We start from the raw sequence: 17,586 nt of genomic DNA, 5'->3' as shown, positions 1-17,586 counted from the left end.
CCCATTGTAATGGCTGGAATGGAATAAATGGTAACAGTATCAAACACATCAAGCATATGGACATTTTGACTGCGCTCCATTTATTCCATTGCAACCATTACAATGAGCCAGTCCTCCTATAGCTCCTCCCACCAGCCTCCTCTTTTGGGCACTGATCTGTTTGTTATAGCACCAGTCCTGCCAATAGAAAGTTCAATATACTTAAAAAAAAAAACGATTTTATTGTCTGCTACATTCTATGTGTTCTATAAGGCAATGTCTAGTGTGTGTGTGTGTGTGTGTGTGTGTGTGTGTGTGTGTGTGTGTGTGTGTGTGTGTGTGTGTGTGTGTGTGTGTGTGTGTGTGTGTGTGTGTGTGTGTGTGTGTGTGCATGCCATTTCTTGCTAGCTCTGACTGTCCTGATAGCTACTTTATTGAGGAAAATGTTTACTTACTATATGACTGTGATGCGTGGTTGTCTCACCTAGCTATCTTAAGAAGACTGCACTAACTGTAAGTAGCTCTGGATAAGAGAGTCTGCTAAATGACTGAAGTTAAGATGTGTGTGTTATTCTGTGTTTCTCTGTGTGTGTAGACTGCAGAGCAGGAGGTGGAGCTGGAGCGCGGGGCCAGTGTGCGTGTGGTGACAGGGGAGGGGGACAGGGACAGTACGGATGGGAATGTCATCTGGGTGGACTACCCCAGTCTGCCTCAGGTCCTGGAGAAAGGAGGAAGGATCTATATTGACGACGGACTCATCGGACTAAAAGTCCTGGAGACAGGTAACACATCATTTAACTCACACACACATTCTCACACACACACACTCACACACACACATTCTCACACACACACACTCACACACAGGCACACAAACACACTGCATCTAAACACATTACTGGAGATACAGTGTTGGTTACATGTGCAGTGGTTCTTCCTTTAAAGGTTTGAGTTTACGTCGCAACCGTTTGTGGTACAGTGGGGAGGACAAGTATTTGATACACTGACGATTTTGCAGGTTTTCCTATTTACAAAGCATGTAGAGGTCTGTAATTTTTTTTATCATAGATACACTTAAACTGTGAGAGACAGAATCTAAAACAAAAATCCAGAAAATCACATTGCATGTTTTTTAAGTAATTAATTTGCATTTTATTGCATGACATAAGTATTTGATCCCCTACCAACCCGTAATAATTCCGTCTCTCACAGACCTGTTAGTTTTTCTTTAAGAAGCCCTCCTGTTCTCCACTCATTACCTGTATTAACTGCACCTGTTTGAACTCGTTACCTGTGTAAAAGACACCTGTCCGCATACTCAATCAAACAGACTCCAACCTCTCCACAATGGCCAAGACCAGAGAGCTGTGTAAGGACATCAGGGATAAAATTGTAGACCTGCACAAGGCTGGGCTACAGGACAATAGGCAAGTAGCTTGGTGAGAAGGCAACAACTGTTGGCGCAATTATTAGAAAATGGAAGAAGTTCAAGATGACGGTCAAACACCCTCGGTCTGGGGCTCCATGCAAGATCTCTCCTCGTGGAGCATCAATGATCATGAGGAAGGTGAGGGATCAGCCCAGAACTACACGGCAGGACCTGGTCACGGCAGGACCTGGGACCACAGTCTCAAAGAAAACCATAAGTAACACACTACGCCGTCATGGATTAAAATCCTGTAGCGCACGCAAGGTCCCCCAGCTCAAGCCAGCGCATGTCCAGGCCCATCTGAAGTTTGTCAATGACCATCTGGATGATCCAGAGGAGGAATGGGAGAAGGTCATGTGGTCTGATGAGACAAAAATAGAGCTTTTTGGTCTAACCTCCACTCGCCGTGTTTGGAGGAAGAAGAAGGATGAGTACAACCCCAAGAACACCATCCCAACCGTGAAGCATGGAGGTGGAAACATCATTCTTTGGGGATGCTTTTCTGCAAAGGGGACAGGACGACTGCACCATATTGAGGGGAGGATGGATGGGGCCATGTATCGCGAGATCTTGGCCAACAACCTCCTTCCCTCAGTAAGAGCATTGACGATGGGTCGTGGCTGGGTCTTCCAGCATGACAACGACCCGAAACACACAGCCAGGGCACCTAAGGAGTGGCTCTGTAAGAAGCATCTCAAGATCCTGGAGTGGCCTAGCCAGTCTCCAGACCTGAACCCAATAGAAAATCTTTGGAGGGAGCTGAAAGTTCGTATTGCCCAGCGACAGCCCCGAAACCTGAATGATCTGGAGAAGGACTGTATGGAGGAGTGGGCCAAAATCCCTGCTGCAGTGTGTGCAAACCTGGTCAAGAACTACAGGAAACGTATGATCTCTGTAATTGCAAACAAAGGTTTCTGTACCAAATATTAAGTTCTGCTTTTCTGATGTATCAAATACTTATGTCATGCAATAAAATGTAAATTAATTACTTAAAAATCATACAATGTGATTTTCTGGATTTTTGTTTTAGATTCCCATGATAAAAATTACAGACCTCTACATGCTTTGTAAGAAGGAACACCTGCAAAATCGGCAGTGTATCAAATATTTGTTCTCCCCAATGTAGATGGTGGTAAATTGGGTCATTCTGGCAACAATGGCTTACACTTAAATAATGTGCCATAGAATTCTGTGGCATCCCGCAAGCTGTGCTGCAGTATGCCGCAACTTATAACGGAATAACCACTGTACATGATCATACTGCACAGTCCTGGCGATAGACAAGCCATAAACAAATAAACATTCTCTACTTCTATCTCATGATCTGTTCTTATGACCTCCCTCCCTTCTCTTCCTCTCCCCTTTCTCCAGGTCCAGACTGGGTGGAGGCACTGGTAGAGAGTGGAGGTGTTCTGGGCAGCCGTAAGGGGGTCAACCTGCCGGGGTGTGACCTGGTGGACATGCCCGCTGTGAGTGAGCGTGATGAGGGGGACCTGAGGTTCGGCGTGGCCCAGGGGGTGGACATGGTGTTCGCCAGCTTCATCCGCTGTGGCCAGGATGTCAGGGAGGTCCGACGGGCCCTGGGGCCCTTTGGAAAGGACATCAAGGTGGTCAGCAAGGTGGAGAGTCGCCAGGGAGTACATAAGTGAGTATGTGTGTGGAGGAGAAGAGAGAGAGGAAGAGACACAACATGAAGAGTCAACATGAATAGAATAACTTTCACTGAATGAGTAGCTTTACAGTCTCAGATTTAAACATGAACAGCGCATATCTTCAGCCTCAGTAGATGGATACCCTGCTGTCAATACCTGCTGTTGGCCTTGGAATCACATGACTCATTCTGTATCTCTAACAATAAGATTCTATAATCTACAGTACATACAGTAAGACAACCATACTCCTGAATTTACCCCCCCTTTATTTAACTAGGCAAGTCAGTTAAGAACAAATTCTTATTTTCAATGACGGCCTGGGAACAGTGGGTTAACTCCCTTGTTCAGGGGCAGAGCAACAGATTTGTACCTAAATACAACTGTTGGGCTATATGTTTAGATTTGAAATACATTCTGAGGCTGCATGATAGGACATTGCTATCAACAAAACAAGTCCTACAGGCTCTGGTTTTATAGCACCAGGACTACTGATCAGTCATACTGTATGGCCAAGTGCCACAAAGAGGGACATTACAGTTGGCCCAGAACAGAGCAGCACGGCTGGCCCTTAAATGTACACAGAGAGCTAAATTTAATAACATGCATGTCAATCTCTCCTGGCTCAAATTAGAGGAGCGATTGACTACATCACTGCTTGTCTTTATGAGAGGTATGGACGTGTTTAAGGCACGGAGCTGTCTGTTCAATTGACATGCACACAGCTCAAACACCCATGCATACCCCACAGGGCATGCCATTGCCACCAGGGGTCTCTTCACAGTCCCCAAGTTCAGAAAAGACTCTGGGAAATGCATAGTACTACATAGAGACATGGCTACATGGAACTATTCCACATCAAATAACTCAAGCAAGCAGTAGAATCAGATACCTTATGGAACAACGCGGACTGTGAAGAGACACACACACAGGCACTCACAAACGCATACGCACAGACACGCTAACACACACACACGTACATTGTAATGTTGTAATATTGTTTTATTGTGGTATTATACATTTTGTATTATAGATACACTACAGTATACAGTACCAGTCAAACGTTTGGACACACCTACTCATTCCAGGGTTTTTCTATGATCAAGGCGAACTGGCAACAGACAAACAGAGAACACAGGTATAAGTACACTGGGGATAAGGAAGAAGATGGGCGACACCTGGAGGGGGGTGGAGACAAGCACAAAGACAGGTGAAACATACCAGGGTGTGACAACTATGAAAAAACACATATGGAAACATGTGGTAACCAAAACAGTGTTAAACAAATCTAAATATATTTTAGATTTTAGATTCTTCAAAGTAGCCATTTTTTGCCTTGATGACAGCTTTGCACACTCTTGGCATTCTCTCAACCAGCTTCAGGAGGTAGTGACCTGGAATGCATTTCAATTAATAGGTGTGCCTTGTTAAAAGTACATTTGTGGAATTTCTTTCCTTCTTTATGCGCTTGAGCCAATCAGTTGTGTTGTGACACGGTAGGGGTGGTATACAGAAGATAGGCCTATTTAGTAAAATACCAAGTCCATATTATGGAAAGAACAGCTCAAATAAGCAAAGAGAAATGACAGTCCATCATTACTTTAAGACATGGAGGTCAGTCAATCCAGAAAATGTCAAGAACTTTGAAAGTTTCTTCAAGTGCAGTCGTAAAAACCATCAAGCGCTATGATGAAACTGGCTCTCATGAGGACCGCGACAGGAAAGGAAGACCCAGAGTTACCTCTGCTGCAGAGGATAAGTTAATCAGAGTTACCAGCCTCAGAAATTGCAGCCCAAATAAATGCTTCACAGAGTTCAAGTAACAGACACATCTCAACATCAACTCTTCAGAGGAGGCCTTCATGGTCAAATTTCTGCAAAGAAAAGGACTAAAGGACACTACTTAAGGACCAATAAGAAGAAGAGACTTGCTTGGACCAAGAGACACGAGCAATGGACATTAGACCGGTGGAAATGTTTGTTTCCAACCGCCATGTCTTTGTGAGACACAGAGAACGTATTATCTCCACATGTGTGGTTTCCACCGTGAAGCATGGAGGAGGAAGTGTGATGATGTGGGGGAGCTTTGCTAGTGACACTGTCAGTAATTTATTTAGAATTCGAGGCACACTTAACCAGCATGGCTACCACAGCATTCTGCAGCGATATGCCATCCCGTCTGATTTGCGCTTAGTGGGACTATCATTTGTTTTTCAACAGGACAATGACCCAACTCACCTCCAGGCTGTGTAAGGGTTATTTGACAACGAAGGAGATTGATGGAGTGCTGCATCAGATGACCTGGCCTCCACAATCACCCGACCTCAACCCAATTGAGATGGTTTGGGATGAGTTGGACTGCAGTGTCAAGGAAAAGCAGCCAACAAGTACTCAGCATATGTGGGAACTCCTTCAAGACCGTTGGAAAAGCATTCCAGGGGAATCTGGTTGAGAGAATGCCAAGCGTGTGCAAAGCTGTCATCAAGGAAAAGGGTGGCTACATTGTAGAATCTAAAATCTAAAATATATTTTGATTTGTTTTACACTTTTTGGTTACTACATGTTTCCATATGTGTTTTTTCATAGTTGTCACACCCTGGTATGTTTCACCTGTCCCTTCAAATGAGTGGCTTTCGGCTATTTCAGTCACACCCGTTGCTGACTGATGTATGAAATAGAGCACACCGCCATGCAATCTCCATAGACAAACATTGGCAGTAAGATTGCCTTACTGAAGAGCTCAGTGAATTTCAACGTGGCACCGTCATAGGATGCCACCTTTTCAATAAGGCAGTTTGTCAAATTTCTGCCCCGGTCAACTGTAAGTGCTGTTTTTGTGAAATGGAAGCGTCTAGGAGCAACAACGGCTTAACTGCGAAGTGGTAGGCCACACAAGCTCACAGAACGGGACCGTGCGTAGCGCGTAAACATCGTCTGTACTCAGTTACAACACTCACTACCAAGTTCCAAACTGCCTCTGGATTCAACATCAGCACAAGAACTGTTCGTCGGGAGCATGATGAAATGGGTTTCTATGGCCAAGCAGCAACACACAAGCCTAAGATCACCATGCGCCATGCCAAGCATCAGCTGGAGTGGTGTAAAGCTCGTCGCCATTGGACTCTGGAGAAGTGGAAACGCGTTCTCTGGAGTGATGAATCACGCTTCACCATCTGGCAGTCTGAATCTGGGTTTGGCGGCTGCCATGAGAATGCTACCTGCCAGAATGCATAGTGCCAACTGTAAAGTTTGGTGGATAAGAAATAATGGTCTGTTGCTGTTTTTCATGGTTCGGGCTAGGCCCCTTAGTTCCAGTGAAGGGAAATCGTAATGCTAAAGCATTATAGACGATTCTGTGCTTCCAACTTTGTGCAACAGTTTGGGGAAGGCCCTTCCCTGTTTCAGCATGACAATGCCCCCGTGCATAAAACGAGGTCCATACAGAAATGGTTTGTCAAGATCGGTGTGGAAGAACTTGACTGGCCTGCACAGAGCCTTGACCTCAACCCTGTTGAACACCTTTGGGATGATTTGGAATGCTGATTGCGAGCCAGACCTAATCGCTCAACATCAGAGTCCGACCTCATTAATGCTCTTGTGGCTGAATGGAAACAAGTCCCCACAGCAATGTTCCAACATCTACTGGAAAGCCTTCCCAGAAGAGTGGAGACAGTTATAGCATAAAAGGCTGGACCAACTCCATATTAATGGCCATGATTTTGGAATGAGATGTTTGTCCAGCAGGTGTCCACATACTTTTGGTAAGGTAGTGTATGTAGTGGTAGAGTAGTGGTGTAATAATGTGTTGTATGGTGTACTGTTTTATTTTAAATGGTGAAGTAATTGCCTTCATCTTGTTTGGACCCCAGGAAGAGTAGCTGCTGCCTTGGCAGGAACTCCTGGGGATCCTTAATAAATACATATAAAACCACTCTGCAGTATCGTAACCACAGAATTAAATAGAACATTATCTGCTATCCTAACAGACACATTCCCACTGACAGCGAAGTGATGGATAACCACGTCACTGATAACCACGTCTGGATGTTAGAGATCTATAATCACACTGACAGCTGACAGCAGAGTGATGGATGAGGATGTGTCAGAACTATATAGGATCTGGATATTATATATACTGTATATGATACACCACCCATATGGCTGTCTGTATATGAATATGACATCATAAGTCATGTCTACTTCTCTTCTTTTCCCTCCCTCCCTCCCTCCCTCCCTCCCTCCCTCCCTCCCTCCCTCCCTCCCTCCCTCCCTCCCTCCCTCCCTCCCTCCCTCTCCCGCTCTCCATTTCTCTCCCTCCCTCTCTCTCTCTCTCTCTACCTCTCTCTCTCTCTCTCTCTACCTCTCTCTCTACCTCGCTCTCCCTCTCGCTCTCGCTCTCTCTCTCGCTCTCTCTCTCAGTTTCTTGGAGATCCTGGCGGAGAGTGATGGGGTGATGGTTGCCAGGGGCGACCTGGGCATAGAGATCCCTGCTGAGAAAGTCTTCATCGCTCAGAAGATGATGATCGGACGTTGCAACTCCGCTGGCAAGCCTGTTATCTGTGCCACACAGGTCAGAGGACACACACACATACTCACACACTCCTGGAGCCATGTAGAGTGTGTTGTATGGTACAGCTCTTGACTCAGAGTGACAGCATAATAGCAGGTATTTCTATAAAAGGCCAAAATGCACACATACACATGCAGACACACACACACACACACACACACACACATAAATACTTCAGGGCATGAAGAGAGGGGCAGCGCCAAACAACATACACACGCAGTTGGGATGTGTTACATAGGATATTAGCAACAGGACACAAAATATAATGATGATAACATAGATACTGTCTCTCACAGACACACACACATAGACACGGACACAAACACTCCTCGGTCTCATGTTCTATGTCTCCTTCATAGTGACTCATATGGCTAGACTCTGTGTGGAGTCTCACGAATATCAATAACCATCCCTCCCCATCACTCTACCCATTCTATTCTCAGTGTCTTCTCTCATGTTGCCCAACAACATCCCTTGTGTGCTGATGTGTGTGTGTGTGTGTGTGTGTGGTAGATGTTGGAGAGCATGGTAGCCCACCCCAGGCCTACGCGTGCGGAGGGCAGTGACGTAGCTAATGCAGTGTTGGATGGAGCCGACTGTGTGATGCTCTCTGGGGAGACGGCTAAAGGACTGTTCCCTGTCGAGTCTGTGGCCATGATGCACTCGGTCAGTGTGTGGAGAGTAGAAAGTCCATTCTATTAAATAATAATTTGGTGGGTGCTTATATTTGTCCTATTTCTCACGTGTACAAGTGTGTATTATAGATGTGTAAATTGGAAATGTGTTTTTCAATATATCCCAACTCTCACTGAGACACCCTCAGAGAGTGGGGTCACAGCCAGCCATTGTCAACGGCGACCCTGGAGCAATTAGGGTGGTTAAGTGCCTGGCTCAAGGGCACATCGACATATTTTTCACTTTGTCGGCTTGGGTATTCAAAATAGCGACCTTTTGGTTACTGATCCAACACTCTAACCGCTAGGCTACCTGCTGTCTGTCAAATATGGAGAGTTGGGCTGTAGGACACTTCCAAGGAATCAAAATGTCTGACAAACTTAGATTTTGCAGTGACCTATCCCTATAACAATTCCCCCTCCATCTCTGTCACACCACACACACCTACAGATCTGCAGGGAGGCGGAGGCAGCCATCTTCCAACAGCAGTTGTTTGAGGAGCTTCGTCGTCTGACCCCTCTGTCCAATGACCCTACTGAGGTCACTGCTATAGGAGCTGTAGAATCCTCCTTCAAATGCTGTGCTGGAGCTGTCATAGTACTCACTACTACTGGCAGGTATGCTGTTATCCACACACACATGCTCACTGACTCCACACGTACTGTACATGCAAACACACACATGCTCACTGACTCCAACCCTCTCCCTTTCTGCTCGTTCTATCCCTCTCTCTCTCCCAGGTCAGCCCAGCTCCTGTCCCGGTATCGCCCACGCTGTCCCATCGTCGCGGTAACAAGAAGTCCTCAGGTGAGATAGAATACTGGCCCACTCTACGAGACACAACCCCTAAGGTTAGGTTTAGGATTGTTGTTTGATATGTGGTTGTAGCCTGTAGAGTGGGGCTGTTACCTGCCTCCCTCAGGGTAAAGGTAAAGGCTGTTAGTTTGGGTGGACTGATGCAGTGTGTGGGTTCTGTCTCCAGGTGGCACGTCAGGCCCAGCTGCTGAGGGGTGTGTTCCCAGTGCTGTTCCACCCCCTCCCTGCCCCCGTCTGGGCAGACGATGTAGACAACAGAGTCAACTTCGGCATGAACATAGGTCTGTGTGTGTTGAAGGGGTGGGTGTGTGAGAGAGAGAGAGAAAAGGAGTAGGAAAGATGGGTAGAAAGTGGGAAAGAGAGAACTTAGGTTTAGTGTCATATGGATGTTTATTCACGTCTCTTTTCACTATCTCACTATGTCTGCCTCCCCCTTCCACCCTCCCTCACTGTGACTTCCTCCCCCTTCCACCCTCCCTCACTGTGACTTCCTCCCCCTTCCACCCTCCCTCACTGTGTCTGCCTCCCCCTTCCACCCTCCCTCACTGTGTCTGCCTCCCCCTTCCACCCTCCCTCACTGTGACTTCCTCCCCCTTCCACCCTCCCTCACTGTGTCTGCCTCCCCCTTCTACCCTCCCTCACTGTGTCTGCCTCCCTCTTCCACCCTCCCTCACTGTGAATTCCTTCCCATTCCACCCTCCCTAACTGTGAATTCCTTCCCCTTCCACCCTCCCTCACTGTGTCTGCCTCCCCCTTCCACCCTCCCTCACTGTGACTTCCTCCCCCTTCCACCCTCCCTCACTGTGTCTGCCTCCCCCTTCCACCCTCCCTCACTGTGTCTGCCTCCCTCTTCCGCCCTCCCTCACTGTGTCTGCCTCCCTCTTCCACCCTCCCTCACTGTGTCTGCCTCCCTCTTCCACCCTCCCTCGCTGTGTCTGCCTCCATCTTCCACCCTCCCTCGCTGTGTCTGCCTCCCTCTTCCACCCTCCCTCGCTGTGTCTGCCTCCCTCTTCCACCCTCCCTCACTGTGTCTGCCTCCCTCTTCCACCCTCCTTCACTGTGTCTGCCTCCCTCACTGTGTCTGCCTCCCTCTTCTACCCTCCTTCACTGTGTCTGCCTCCCTCTTACACCCTCCTTCACTGTGTCTGCCTCCCTCTTCCACCCTCCCTCACTGTGTCTGCCTCCCTCTTCCACCCTCCCTCACTGTGTCTGCCTCCCTCTTCCACCCTCCTTCACTGTGTCTGCCTCCCTCTTCCACCCTCCCTCACTGTGTCTGCCTCCCTCTTCCACCCTCCTTCACTGTGTCTGCCTCCCTCTTCCACCCTCCTTCGCTGTGTCTGCCTCCCTCTTCCACCCTCCCTCACTGTGTCTGCCTCCCTCTTACACCCTCCTTCACTGTGTCTGCCTCCCTCTTCCACCCTCCCTCACTGTCTGCCTCCCTCTTCCACTCTCCCTCACTGTGTCTGCCTCCCTCTTCCACCCTCCCTCACTGTGTGTAGGAAAGGCCAGAGGCTTCTTCAAGACAGGTGACATGGTGATCGTGGTGACCGGCTGGATCCCTGGTTCTGGTCACACTAACATCATGAGGGCAGTCCACGTGCCCTAAACACTCTGTTCCTATTGGACACCACCACTGACTGACAGACAGGCCCACCAATCCTAAGTGGCACATAGCCTAACAGACACACTAACTGGAACACTAACTACATAGATAGCATAGAACTAGAGTTAATACATTTCCCTTATGTGGCGATGAAGTACATAAACAAAACAACAGTCAATATTTTTTCCATGTTCATTGAAAGTGATTTTAATGTAGTCAATGATTTTGTGTGTTTATTCATTTCTGTCTTTGAAGCACTGCCTCTCTCCAAATAAAGCTTGGAGCATAACCTTATCATAACATGGTGTGACATCTGCCTCTCTCTCTCATTATGGAGGTCAGGCAGTGAATTATCTGCCAATTAACATGTAGTCCAACGAGCTACTATCTGCTAGTCCTCATTGCTAGGTTAGTTTTATCCGGTTATGACGATGACACGCATAACCAATCAATTATAGTGATGTCTCATAGATATCTCCATATCTCCCCTTTTCTGAGAGAAATCCAAACTATACATCCTCTCTATCTAATAAAAATATTCACCCTGTGGACCGTTTCAATACAAACTATTTGTATTTCAATAACATATATTTTTAGTAACATAGAAACACATGTTTTATTTTTCATTAACATCGACAATACACATAACTGTGTCAACTAGGACATGGGGTTTGACAGTCCACAGCAACATAACTGTGTCAACTAGAACATGGGGGTTAACAGTCCACAGCAACATAACTGTGTCAACTAGGACATGGGGGTTGACAGTCCACAGCAACATAACTGTGTCAACTAGAACATGGGGTTAACAGTCCACAGCAACATAACTGTGTCAACTAGGACATGGGGGTTAACAGTCCACAGCAACATAACTGTGTCAACTAGGATATGGGGGTTGACAGTCCACAGCAACATAACTGTGTCAACTAGAACATGGGGTTAACAGTCCACAGCAACATAACTGTGTCAACTAGGACATGGGGGTTAACAGTCCACAGCAACATAACTGTGTCAACTAGGATATGGGGGTTGACAGTCCACAGCAACATAACTGTGTCAACTAGAACATGGGGTTAACAGTCCACAGCAACATAACTGTGTCAACTAGGACATGGGGGTTAACAGTCCACAGCAACATAACTGTGTCAACTAGGATATGGGGGTTGACAGTCCACAGCAACATAACTGTGTCAACTAGAACATGGGGTTAACAGTCCACAGCAACATAACTGTGTCAACTAGGATATGGGGGTTGACAGTCCACAGCAACATAACTGTGTCAACTAGAACATGGGGGTTAACAGTCAAAAGCAACATAACTGTGTCAACTAGAACATGGGGTTAACAGTCCACAGCAACATAACTGTGTCAACTAGGACATGGGGGTTAACAGTCCACAGCAACATAACTGTGTCAACTAGAACATGGGGTTAACAGTCCACAGCAACATAACTGTGTCAACTAGGATATGGGGGTTAACAGTCCACAGCAACATAACTGTGTCAACTAGAACATGGGGGTTAACAGTCCACAGCAACATAACTGTGTCAACTAGAACATGGGGTTAACAGTCCACAGCAACATAACTGTGTCAACTAGGACATGGGGGTTAACAGTCCACAGCAACATAACTGTGTCAACTAGAACATGGGGTTAACAGTCCACAGCAACATAACTGTGTCAACTAGAACATGGGGTAAACAGTCCACAGCAACATAACTGTGTCAACTAGGATATGGGGGTTAACAGTCCACAGCAACATAACTGTGTCAACTAGGACATGGGGGTTAACAGTCCACAGCAACATAACTGTGTCAACTAGGACATGGGGGTTAACAGTCCACAGCAACATAACTGTGTCAACTAGGATATGGGGGTTAACAGTCCACAGCAACATAACTGTGTCAACTAGAACATGGGGTTAACAGTCCACAGCAACATAACTGTGTCAACTAGGATATGGGGGTTAACAGTCCACAGCAACATAACTGTGTCAACTAGAACATGGGGTTAACAGTCCACAGCAACATAACTGTGTCAACTAGAACATGGGGTTAACAGTCCACAGCAACATAACTGTGTCAACTAGGATATGGGGGTTGACAGTCCACAGCAACATAACTGTGTCAACTAGAACATGGGGGTTAACAGTCCACAGCAACATAACTGTGTCAACTAGAACATGGCGTTAACAGTCCACAGCAACATAACTGTGTCAACTAGGACATGGGGGTTAACAGTCCACAGCAACATAACTGTGTCAACTAGAACATGGGGTTAACAGTCCACAGCAACATAACTGTGTCAACTAGAACATGGGGTAAACAGTCCACAGCAACATAACTGTGTCAACTAGGATATGGGGGTTAACAGTCCACAGCAACATAACTGTGTCAACTAGAACATGGGGGTTAACAGTCCACAGCAACATAACTGTGTCAACTAGAACATGGGGTTAACAGTCCACAGCAACATAACTGTGTCAACTAGGACATGGGGGTTAACAGTCCACAGCAACATAACTGTGTCAACTAGAACATGGGGTTAACAGTCCACAGCAACATAACTGTGTCAACTAGAACATGGGGTAAACAGTCCACAGCAACATAACTGTGTCAACTAGGATATGGGGGTTAACAGTCCACAGCAACATAACTGTGTCAACTAGGACATGGGGGTTAACAGTCCACAGCAACATAACTGTGTTAACTAGGACATGGGGGTTAACAGTCCACAGCAACATAACTGTGTCAACTAGGATATGGGGGTTAACAGTCCACAGCAACATAACTGTGTCAACTAGAACATGGGGTTAACAGTCCACAGCAACATAACTGTGTCAACTAGGATATGGGGGTTAACAGTCCACAGCAACATAACTGTGTCAACTAGAACATGGGGTTAACAGTCCACAGCAACATAACTGTGTCAACTAGGACATGGGGTTAACAGTCCACAGCAACATAACTGTGTCAACTAGAACATGGGGTTAACAGTCCACAGCAACATAACTGTGTCAACTAGAACATGGGGTTAACAGTCCACAGCAACATAACTGTGTCAACTAGGACATGGGGGTTAACAGTCCACAGCAACATAACTGTGTCAACTAGGATATGGGGGTTAACAGTCCACAGCAACATAACTGTGTCAACTAGAACATGGGGGTTAACAGTCCACAGCAACATAACTGTGTCAACTAGGACATGGGGGTTAACAGTCCACAGCAACATAACTGTGTCAACTAGGATATGGGGGTTAACAGTCCACAGCAACATAACTGTGTCAACTAGGATATGGGGGTTAACAGTCCACAGCAACATAAGGATCATTCTGCCCTGAAACAGCTGCTGTTCCTATACCTCTTTTTGTTCTTTTTTCTCAAGTGTCTCTGAACCTCAGTGGTAGTTTTACCTCTCCACCTCTGGAGGTCATTCTGACCAGTTGTGGTGAGGCTGGCTGAGGTGGTGGACTGAGTGAGAGGATGGGAGTTGGATGGCTCACTGGTAGACTGGGTGACTATTTTGTTGTTCTCTCTGGAGTAGGTGACTCTGCAAAAGCCTGAAGGTGTCGCCTGTTTCTCTGAGCGATGGTGCCGTGTTCAGTTTCCACAACGTAGGATCTCAGCTCTGGAGATTTGCTGATGACAACTGCTGGTGTTTTCCATCCTTTCCCTCTGTCCAGATTGACTCTGACACCCTGTCCAGGGTGTAATTCCAGTTGGGGGCGTACTGTATGCCTCCTGTTATAGAAGAACTGGTAAGCTTGTTTGGCTTTCTGGTCCTTCTGTTTAACAGTGTTATGGCTGAAGCGTTTTGGTTGGAGTTTCCCATCCAGCACGGGGACCGTCGTCCATATCTGACGTTCTGTCATGAGTTGTGCTGGGCTTGCTCCTGTTGCGCTGATGGCTGTGGCTCGGTAGCACATCACAGCCATGTGTGGATCTGGTTGTTTAAGAATTTGATTAGCTGTCTGTACTCTCCCCGCAGCTCCATTTGTCTGCGAAACATACTTCTTTATGAACTCCTTGAACTCAGTGCAGACAAACTGAGTAGCGTTGTCGCTAACGAGCTCGGTAGGTATCCTCCATCTTACAAACATACCTTTGAGGCAGGTGATGACCTGCTGGCTAGTGGTAGTGGGCAGGTGAGCTATTTCTATGTCCCTAGAATAGTAGTCACCACTATGTGGTATTTCTATGCCCCTAGAATAGTAGTCCACCACTATGTGGTATTTCTATGCACCTAGAATAGTAGTCACCACTATGTGGTATTTCTATGCCCCTAGAATAGTAGTCCACCACTATGTGGTATTTCTATGTCCCTAGAATAGTAGTCACCACTATGTGGTATTTCTATGTCCCTAGAATAGTAGTCACCACTATGTGGTATTTATAATGTCCCTAGAATAGTAGTCACCACTATGTGGTATTTCTAATGTCCCTAGAATAGTAGTCACCACTATGTGGTATTTCTATGCCCCTAGAATAGTAGTCTACCACTATGTGGTATTTCTATGTCCCTAGAATAGTAGTCACCACTATGTGGTATTTATAATGTCCCTAGAATAGTAGTCACCACTATGTGGTATTTCTAATGTCCCTAGAATAGTAGTCACCACTATTTGGTATTTCTATGCCCCTAGAATAGTAGTCCACCACTATGTGGTATTTCTATGTCCCTAGAATAGTAGTCCACCACTATGTGGTATTTATATGTCCCTAGAATAGTAGTCCACCACTATGTGGTATTTCTAATGTCCCTAGAATAGTAGTCACCACTATGTGGTATTTCTAATGTCCCTAGAATAGTCGTCCACCACTATGTGGTATTTCTATGTCCCTAGAATAGTAGTCACCCCTATGTGGTATTTCTATGTCCCTAGAATAGTAGAACACCCCTATGTGGTATTTCTAATGTCCCTAGAATAGTAGTCACCACTATGTGGTATTTCTAATGTACCTAGAATAGTAGTCCACCACTATTTCGTATTTCTAATGTCCCTAGAATAGTAGTCACCACTATGTGGTATTTCTAATGTCCCTAGAATAGTAGTCACCACTATGTGGTATTTCTAATGTCCCTAGAATAGTAGTCACCACTATGTGGTATTTCTATGTCCCTAGAATAGTAGTCACCACTATGTGGTATTTCTAATGTCCCTAGAATAGTAGAACACCCCTATGTGGTATTTCTATGTCCCTAGAATAGTAGAACACCCCTATGTGGTATTTCTAATGTCCCTAGAATAGTAGTCACCACTATGTGGTATTTCTAATGTCCCGAGAATAGTAGAACACTTCTATGTGGTATTTCTAATGTCCCTAGAATAGTAGTCACCACTATGTGGTATTTCTAATGTCCCTAGGATAGTAGAACACCCCTATGTGGTATTTCTAATGTCCCTAGAATAGTAGTCACCACTATGTGGTATTTCTATGTCCCTAGAATAGTAGAACAACACTATGAGGTATTTCTTGCCCTCTAGCTGCGATCTTCAGCCACGGACCCTTAGGTAAAGGTGTCATGACAAGTGCTTCTCTATTTTGAGTTGTTTTGTTCTCTGTACAGAACCTGCATGACAGAACCTGCATGACAGAACCTGCATGACAGAACCTGCATGACTTCACCTTTCTGGCGAAGTGGACGCTGATCTGCTCTGACTGGCGCAGGATTTGTGTTGCCCTCTCCAGTGTCAAGTCTGGCTCCAGCTGTAGCTTTTGTGAAACATCACTGTCCATCATGCCAATCACAATATTTGTTTGTCCTTTGTAGTTCCAAACTCGCAGTATTCAGATAGCTCATACAGATTCCTCACAAAAGATTCCACTGTCTGAATGCGCTGTGGCACAAAATGTTCATTCCGTTTTTCAATCAAAGGATATTGCATTGCAGACAATATCAGTTAAGAACAAATGCTTATTTTCAATGACGGCCTAGGAACAGTGGGTTAAATGCCTGTTCAGGGGTAGAATAACAGATTTGTACCTTGGGGATTTGAACATGCAACCTTTCGGTTACTAGTCCAACACTCTAACCACTAGGCTACCCTGCCGCCCCATGTTTACTAACTCTTAAATCAGACAATTACCTTGCAGTCCACACAGCTACTATCTTCTAGTCCTCATTGCTAGGTTAGTAATATCTGGTTATGACGATTACACACATAACCAATCAATTATGGAGATAACTATCAGACATCACTACACTCTCTCTCTCTCTCTTCACCCCCCCTCTCTGTCTTTCTCTCTGTGACGCATTTATGTTCGGTGTGCATGGTCCCCATCCATCAAATCATGTTTTTATACTGTTTGAGAAACAAATAATGAACTGCAATTAAGCCATTTCAGTTGCCAGTTATTGCGACCGTTGTCAGTCATATGCGGTGTGGAAATAGATAAGGCTTATCCCTGTCACTGTGGCTGGTGGAGATATTCGGTTTGACCGATGCCATTAGATGCGGAGTTTTCTGAGGTGCTTCAGCTGTGTCCTATATTGTACTGACTGAGATGACCCACATCCGTGCGCACGGCGACTGCCCATAAACGAATTAACTGTCTCTCTTCTGTTTCTTATCTTCTCCCCCATGTCCCTTTTCTTCCGCTTGCTCTGTTGCTCCTTACGGGAAAATCCACTCAGAAATGGTCGTTAAGCATCATACGGCGCATTTTGCATCATCATTAGGATGTGGCAAGTGACAATTTGATTTTTGAAAGTCCTATATCTTGAAAATTCTGACAGGGGAAACACTTTAGGAATTTATCAACAGTGGACTAATGAAAATATATATATATATATATTTGGTTGGATTTGTCCTTCAACGCACCTCTCTCTCTCTTTCTCTTTATTTCCCTCCCTCGCGCAAT

At 45.8% G+C, this 17,586-nt stretch overlaps 1 protein-coding gene across 2 annotated transcripts in view; it reads left to right on the top strand.

Moving 5' to 3' along the window:
• LOC109885414 (pyruvate kinase PKM) overlaps positions 1-11,021 on the top strand; it is a 33,643-nt gene extending 22,622 nt beyond the window's left edge. For both annotated transcript variants that reach the window (XM_031837847.1, XM_031837841.1), the window contains exons 5-12: positions 575-761; positions 2,780-3,053; positions 7,477-7,627; positions 8,141-8,293; positions 8,753-8,919; positions 9,043-9,109; positions 9,285-9,399; positions 10,618-11,021. In XM_031837847.1, coding sequence (XP_031693707.1) covers positions 575-761; positions 2,780-3,053; positions 7,477-7,627; positions 8,141-8,293; positions 8,753-8,919; positions 9,043-9,109; positions 9,285-9,399; positions 10,618-10,724 — 1,221 coding nt within the window. In that variant the 3' untranslated portion in view covers positions 10,725-11,021. The remainder of the gene's footprint in view (positions 1-574; positions 762-2,779; positions 3,054-7,476; positions 7,628-8,140; positions 8,294-8,752; positions 8,920-9,042; positions 9,110-9,284; positions 9,400-10,617) is intronic.
• Positions 11,022-17,586: the final 6,565 nt, after the last annotated feature.

This window comes from Oncorhynchus kisutch, linkage group LG2 (assembly GCF_002021735.2).
Source record: "Oncorhynchus kisutch isolate 150728-3 linkage group LG2, Okis_V2, whole genome shotgun sequence".
NCBI lineage: Eukaryota > Metazoa > Chordata > Actinopteri > Salmoniformes > Salmonidae > Oncorhynchus > Oncorhynchus kisutch.
Note: the sequence above shows the minus strand (reverse complement) of the source record. Positions and strands in the feature narration are given on the sequence as shown.